This window comes from Daphnia carinata, chromosome 5 (genome assembly GCF_022539665.2).
Source record: "Daphnia carinata strain CSIRO-1 chromosome 5, CSIRO_AGI_Dcar_HiC_V3, whole genome shotgun sequence".
Lineage (NCBI taxonomy): Eukaryota > Metazoa > Arthropoda > Branchiopoda > Diplostraca > Daphniidae > Daphnia > Daphnia carinata.
The window spans coordinates 6584235-6592068 of NC_081335.1; the positions used below are offsets into that span (position 1 = coordinate 6584235).

The 7834-nt window shown below is 49.6% G+C and overlaps 2 protein-coding genes across 2 annotated transcripts; one reads left to right on the top strand and one right to left on the bottom strand.

Annotated features, from left to right (window-relative positions):
* Positions 1-633: 633 nt before the first annotated feature.
* On the bottom strand, positions 634-5811 carry LOC130703047 (uncharacterized). Its single transcript, XM_057524668.2, has 4 exons — positions 4666-5811; positions 3380-4619; positions 3073-3301; positions 634-3007 (listed from the first exon to the last, which is right to left on the bottom strand). The coding sequence occupies exons 1-4, from the start codon at positions 5809-5811 to the stop codon at positions 634-636; spliced, it is 4989 nt and encodes a 1662-aa protein (XP_057380651.2).
* A 531-nt stretch (positions 5812-6342) lies between these two features.
* LOC132087993 (uncharacterized) lies at positions 6343-7520 on the top strand. The gene is made up of 3 exons (XM_059495409.1): positions 6343-6429; positions 6668-6884; positions 6928-7520. Exons 1-3 carry the CDS (start codon positions 6343-6345, stop codon positions 7518-7520), a joined length of 897 nt encoding a protein of 298 aa, XP_059351392.1.
* The last annotated feature ends 314 nt before the right edge of the window (positions 7521-7834 follow it).

The window sequence follows — 7834 nt, forward strand, 5'->3', positions numbered from 1 at the left end:
TCGACACAGGACAAGTATTATGACTATAGGCAATGAATGTAGCTTAGAACACGAACAAGTATTACATATAAATTGTGAATAGTGATACCTAGGAGTCGAAGAAGATTGGTAGAGTGAATTTCTTGGATCGAAGGACACAAGTTCGCGATACGAGAAATGGACGTGTAGTGTCAGAAACGTGGGGTTTGGAGCAGACGAAACATAATTACAGTTGGGGTAGGGAACATTAGGGTTAAACAGTAACTTAGTAGTGCGATGTGGTTGGTCTGTCTTCGCATCATTCTTCGTTACGTAGACTTGGGTGGTAGATTCTAGAGGCGTAGTTTTCTCCGGAACATGCTCCCCCGAGTCCGGAACGGACGAGCCAGCTTCAAGAAAACATAGTTCGGTAATTCCTCTTCGGAATACTCCAGTGGGTAGTTTAATGTCCACTGCTCTGCCGCAGCCATCCGATCCTGGATAGGTTTGGACGACGTGGCCAATACTCCATACGCCGCGACTGAAGCCTTTGTTTATTTCGAGCACAACATCTCCGATCTCTAGGTTGGGACGTTGCGTTTTCCATTTTTTACGGGAGGCCAGAGATTGTAAATAAGTCGTTTTCCAGAGGTGCCAGAATAGATTTAATGTACGTTACAGGCATTGATAACGTTCTCGCGGTTGCGCGTCGTCATAGCATCCAGCGGGGGGATATGCGGTCGGTGCACGATTTAAGAAGTCGTTTGGCGTTAGGGGGCGGAAATCTTCCGGATCGGAGCTGGCATATGTCAGCGGCCTAGTGTTTAGCAGCCCCGCGACTTCATGAAGCACCGTTCGAAGTACATCCTCGCTAGGATGACGGAAGGCTCCTTTCTCTCTTTCTAAAGCATCGTAGAGAGCTCTCTTGGTGATTTTGACTAAGGCCTCGTGAGCTCCTCCAAAATGGGGAGTACGGTGCGGTTGAAAGATCCAGCGTATACGGGTACTGTGCATAAACGCGGGCACCTCTTCGGAGCTATGTAATTTGATGGCTGCCTCTCGTAGCTCGCCTTCCGCGCCGACGAAGTTCGTCCCGTTGTCGGAATGAAGGACTGCTGGGCTACGATACATGGCGATAAATCTGCGCAGGGATAGGAGAAAGTCTTCAGATGAAAGCGACGGTACTAATTCCAAGAATATTGTCCTGGTTACCAGGCATGTATACAGCACGCCCCATCTTTTAGCGATTCTGCAACGATACGAGCTGATCTCTAATGGGCCGAATAGATCCACGGCTGTTCGAGTGAAGGGAATGGTGCCATAGTCGAGGCGGGACTCTGGTAACTCGGCCATCAATTGTTCGCCCGGTCGGGCTCGATTACGCCTACAGATGGGACAATCCCTGCGGATCTTCTTCACTAATTCTCTCCCGCTTGTCATCCAAAAATGTTGACGTATGTAGCAGAGGAGGAAGTCCGTTCCTACATGATTGAGTCGCGTATGGAACGCGTGGACGATTTTCTCGGCGAGCGGGTGTTTTCCGGGCAAGAGTACCGGATGCAGCTGATCGTAGGGCAGGCGTGCGCGACCAATTCGTCCACCAAGTCTAAGTAGCCCATCTTTGTCGAGGATCGGAGACAGGGCCAACAGCGAGGAGCTAGAGTGCAGGGTTTTATTATTCTTTAGGCGTCTTAGTTCTTCAGAGAACGCCTCGACCTGACACTGTTTGATTACATCAAAGAAGACAGGGTCTAGTTGGCACAGTGAGGGAAGACAAGACAGTTCTGGAGTAATTTGGATTTGGGTCCAGTCTCTCTGAACCGGCTGCGTGATGACGAGTGTACGTGCGGGACGTTTCTCCTCGTTTACCGCTATCCACGGAAGATCCATCGGCCATTCCTGCCCAGACTGTGAGAGAAATTTCGGTCCTTTAAGCCAGGCAACTGGGAAAATGGTTCCATCTAGAGTGGAGCGGGTCGCGGCATCCGCCGGATTTAGAGCGCCCGGGACGAAGCGCCATTCGTCGGGTTCGGTGATGGTTTGTATTTCTCCAATGCGATTGCTCACGAAGACTTGATAATGGGCTGCTGTGGCTCGGATCCGATTTCGGACAGTGCTGCTGTCAGTCCAGAATTTTCTGCTGGATATCATTCCAGGAGGGAGTGACGTTCCGACGGTTTTGGCGAGCCGGGCGCCCAGCAAGGCCGCGTTTAGTTCCAGCTTCGGAACCGAGAGACATTTTTTGGGAGCTAACTTGTTGGCCGCCTTGATTTGGTGTATCCTTATCGTCTGCTTGCAGTTTTTGTCGTAGCTATTTCTGATGTAGACCACTGCCGCGTAGGCTTCTTCCGAAGCATCACAGAAGGTGTGGATTTCTGAAGAGGTAATAGTCGATACCGCAGGGAAGAGACAGCGAGGGATTTCCACATCACCCAATAATTTTAGGGCGTTGAACCACTGTTCCCACCATTTCCGGTCGTCGCCAACCACTTCGTCGGTCCATTTCAATCCTTTGACGCCGAGTTCTCTCAGGCGTATCTTGGCCTTTACTATCAATGGAGAGGCGGTGCCGAGGGGGTCAAAGACACTGGCCACTTTACTAATGAGGTTTACGCGGGTGAAGCAGGTGTCGGGACGGTTAGCTACGTTGAATCCGAGGGAGTCCTTAAGGGTGTTCCAAAATACACCCAGAACCTTTTCGTCGGGATTTTGCACTAGAGAATGGGTGGTTGGTGACGAAGACAGCACGTGTTCCTTTCCCATTACACCTTGGACGAATTCCGGTGAATTTGATATCCACCCCTGCAGTTTGAGATCCGCAGCGAGCAGATAATTACGGATCGTTGTAGCTTCTTGCGTCGCGTCTGTGATACCGGGGGCAGAGTTAAGGTAATCGTCCACATATATGTTATCTCGGACGGCGGTAGTAATCCTTTCATTTGCACCAGCATCTTCCATAATCTTCCGGATTGTGTGAATGGCGACGAAGGGGAACAGCTCGCCCCAAACGGTAGACGATCCATCCGGCAGGTTTTCGGCTCGGTTTCCCCTTTTGGATTCCACAAAAAACAGAAGTAGCTAGCGTCTTCATCGCTCAGACGAAAGCTGCTAAACATGGCCTCGATATCCGCCGCCCAGGCGATCTCGTACAATCTGAAACGGTTGACTACGGCTGCGAGAGATGGTTGAAGGGCCGGGCCAGCTATTATTGCATTGTTGAGACATTTGCCTTTGAAGGGGGCTGCAGTGTCGAAAACTACTCGAAGTTTTGATCCTTTGTAGACGCCGTGGTGTGCCAGAAAATACCTTGCAGTCGATTCGTTATTGACTACTGATGCATACCCTTGATCAAAGGTTTTGGACATGGCAACCCGATAATCCTCTTCGTAAGCTGGTTAATTTTCGAACCGCCGTAATAAACTCTTCCATCGGTTGATGGCCATTTCGTAGTTATTCGTCAGATTTGGTTCTCCCTCTCGCCAGGTGATCGGAACTTGATAACCGACGTCTAGCCTTTTCGTTCCTGAGACTGCTATTGCTAGAGCTCTTTTGTCTTCAGGTGACAAACATCCAGCCTGAAACTCCGTTCCGAACTCCTCCGTATCGCAGAACCTGCGAAGTTGAGTGTTCAGATCTTTGGAGTAGGTACTGCTGATAACTCGATTGCTTCGGACGGTGGCCAAGGTGTCTTGCGTGTCGGTTACGCCTCGGATAATCCACCCCAATTGAGTACGGGAGGCTACGGGCTCACCTGCCTTTCCGCCTCGGCCTTCCTGAACCATTGACAGATGTGCATGGTCCATGCCTACCAGTACATCGATGTCGCCCCCTACTTCGCCCACCGGTATATCTCTCAGGTGGCTCCAATTTTGTTTCTTGACGTTCCAGTTGATCACGGGAGCTGGATTCGCCACCCTTTTCATGGTAGAAGCGGATATTGGAAATAGAGCTCCGGTCTCTGAACGGATCAAGAATCGTACGCGTTGTGAGGAGTGTTGCCGTACTTCACCACCGACTCCATCCACTTCAAGGATTTGCGGGATTCCTCGTATGTTTAAAGATCGGGCGCATGAGTCTGTCATGAGAGTGGAGTCACTTCCCTCATCGATAAACACGTTCACCAGTTGGGACCATTTCCCGTCGACTGAGCTCACTTCCAACCGCATCATTCCCAAATCCACCCTCTGCCTGCCGGTGCGGGCTGTCGATGGTTTGGCTCGTTTTATAGATAGATTTCCGGAGTCGTGCAATACTTCGTGGTGGCTGTATCGGCAACCGGTATGTTTGCAGGGTCTTCTTTTCGGACAGCTTTGGACAGAATGCTTGGGGCTGAAACAGCAGAAGCATAGGTGATGACGAACGCAGAACATGACTCGCTCCCCGATGGAGAGCCCTTGGAATTCTGTGCAGTCGGTCAGTTTGTGGGTTTTCTCGCATTTGAAGCAAAATGGGCGGTCGAGTACCGTTCCTCTGATATCTGGAGAAGTTGTGGCTCCTTGATGCACGCGTGCTGGACGACGATTGTCGGGAAAATTGTTTCTGGCTACTGGGGCACTCTGTTCCGCCGCTATGCTGGGAGCGTTTTGGTATGCTGAGGCTCTATTGCAAAGCCATCTTCCAAAATCGTTGAGGCTTCTATGCTCTAGGTCTCTCCCATTTTCCTTCGTTCCAAGCCAAGCGATCGTGTAGAGAGAGTCTCTGACAAACCCTTTCGATGACATCAGCTGGTGAAACTTCAATTCGAGTAAGATCGAAGAGGTGGGGGCGAATTTTCTCGGCATATCTTTTGAACGTTCTTGGATCCAATTTCAGCTCTAACCGGTCAATTGCTTGTATATGTGCTGCTCTCATAACGTCGCGTCTCCCACAGGTCTGCTTCAGTCTTACTAGCGCTTCTATGTAGGCTTCCTCTCCACCTCCGAGTCCGTATATTACGTCTAGACAGTCACCTCGAAGGTATCTTTTCAATAAGGCAATCTTTTCTCCTGGGGACCTCGGAGTGTCATGTACTAGGGCCTTGAAGACGTCAATCCATGCGAACCAATGTAGTGCCCTTCCGTGATAGACTTCCAACTCCGCCGAGACTGACGAACGGAAGTGATGTTGGCTGGACTCTGGTGGCAACCGGCCGTTGCTGTATTGGTCTATCCAGTCGTCCGGGGCGTTGCTCCTATCGCTCACCCATGGCACATTGACTATCCTTTTCGGAATGACATTCTCTTTGCCAGCAGCATGTGGTCGACTGGTTGGAATTGGTCGTTGGCTGACTGATGAATAGCGTTCGTCGTCATCTACTGTTAATGAACTCAAGGCTCTGCTTATTGCACCCGCTTCGGCTTGGGAACCGGGGTGTCTTTCTTGTAGATTTTGGATCTCTTCAGGTCTTCTTGGTACGGCTAAATTGTCAATAGTCCTGTACGGTTCTCTTTCTTGTCGTCCGATTCCGACTGCGGGAAACGATTGCCTAGGATCCTCTTGGATTTCAGAAGCTGGATCGTCCAGCCTGGAGGTTAAATAGCCTTCCACCATTTCGTACATTTCGCCAGATTGCTGTACGTAACGCAGGTGCATAGCTTCCTGCTTGTCATTCTCGATGGTATCTGGGTCGGTACCCATGAGATCCGTGTGTACATGACGGTTGTCGTGATTCAGGTTCCTCAGATGTTCCATTAGTCCCTTAATGGCTCCCCGTGAGCCTCCACTAAGTATCAGTGAATCGGTGTGGCGACGAGTGACCGTTATCTGTTTGCGCAGCTGAGTTCTTCTTCTTTTCCACGTTTCGATCTCTTCTTGGGGCGGAACACCTCCGATGGCTCCTATTTCCTCCTGGGCGGTTTGTTCGTTATCGATCATTGTGTCTTCGATTCGAGAGGAGTACGGGTAATGGACGCCCGAGTTTCTAGAAAGATGGCAGGTTGGCAGCTAGATGATTGCGTATCGTAACCGTCGAGCTGGGATTTTCAGGACAAAGGCTTTGGCCGAGCAGAATATGATAGCTAGGATGTTGTAGGAGCAATCACTGGATTCACGTGATGCTCCGGTTCGAAGGACCATATGTTTCCTCAAATGAAACCAGGGTGGGGGCAGTTTCTCAAACTGCTGTCGACTCCACCAGAAAGAACAATTCAATGGTGGAGAGAAGTTGTATTATGTGTAGGATATGGTGCCTAGACGTATAGGGTTTAGTAAGTGTGGTACAATTCAGAATGTTACTTAGAATACCTGATGGGCTGACGGGCTGACAGGCTAAATGGCCACTCGTACACATATACAGGATATAAACCGAAGTTTGGGCGAGAGCCTATTAATATAAATATTAATATAGCTAGTAAGGAAAGGGATGAAACAACATTATTGTTACCGAGTGGCTCAGACAAATCAGGGATGGAGGCAGAATGTTTCGTCGACACAGTTCGACACAGGACAAGTATTTTGACTATAGGCAATAAATGTAGTTTAGAACACGAACAAGTATTACATATAAATTGTGAATAGTGATACCTAGGAGTCGAAGAAGATTGGTAGAGTGAATTTCTTGGATCGAAGGACACAAGTTCGCGATACGAGAAATGGACGTGTAGTGTCAGAAACGTGGGGTTTGGAGCAGACGAAACATAATTACAGTTGGGGTAGGGAACATTAGGGTTAAACAGTAACTTAGTAGTGCGATGTGGTTGGTCTGTCTTCGCATCATTCTTCGTTACGCTAGACTTGGGTGGTAGATTCTAGAGGCGTAGTTTTCGCCGGAACAGGTGGACTATACGCCGAAGATCTCACTGCCCAGCACCGGTGGTTTGTTGGTCCAGTCTATCTAGAAACCTCAGCCAACTGGCCTAGGCATCCGTCCCTTCCTCCTATTGACCCCGACGATCCTGAAATTCGTTCAGCCTCTTGGATTGGCTTGGTGCGTCGCGAAGAAGAAGTTTGTCGACTTATTTATCACCAACATCTCCAGAATCCACATTATAGTTCGCACCTTAGCCTACGTACGACGGTGGATAGGAAACACGCAAAGTAACCAGGATAATCGTTTAACCGGTGAACTTGTGGCCAACGAGATCCAGCAGGTTAGAGAGTTCTTGTTTCGACGAGCACAAGGAAATGCGTATCAGCAAGAAATTGTAGACCTGCGAGAAGGCAATCGACTCTCACCAGCATCGTCGCTGCTAAAGCTGTCACCGTACCTCGACCACCGTGGCCTTCTGTGTATCGGTGGTCGCATCGAAAAGGCACCACTTCCGACCGGAACGCGTCACCCAAAAGAGCGCCTGACGGAACTCATTTTGCTCGATCTTCATCGTGACCGAGCACATCTGTCAGCCGAGCAGATCCATCATGAAGCTTGGAAACAATTTTGGATCGCAAAAGGACGGATAACTGCTCAACGTATCTGGAATCTCTGTTACACCTGTCGGAAATATAAAGCAAAGGGTTCGACACCTAAAATGGCTGACTTGCCCACCGCACTATTAAGCCCAGGCCTACCCGCCTTCACACACACAGGAGTCGACTATTGGGGCCCGATGGAGGTGACTATTTTTCGGAGGACAGTGAAACGCTAGGGATGTTTATTTACCTGCTTATTATCACGTAGTGCCCATCTCGAAATGACCTACTCGCTCGATACTACCTCCTTTATCGCCACACTCGACCGCATCCAGAACCGTCGAGGTGTTCCAGCATCGTACCGCAGCGACAACGGTACCAATTTCGTCGGCGCTCAGCAGGGTTGGAAGCGGTACTTTTAAAAAGTGCCGCTACCGCGGTACTTCAATTTTCGCAGAAAGTATCGCGGTAGCGGTACTACCGCGGTAATTTTTTTTCCAAGTAACGCACGGTAACGGTAGCGGTAAAAATTTTTTTTTGCATAATACGA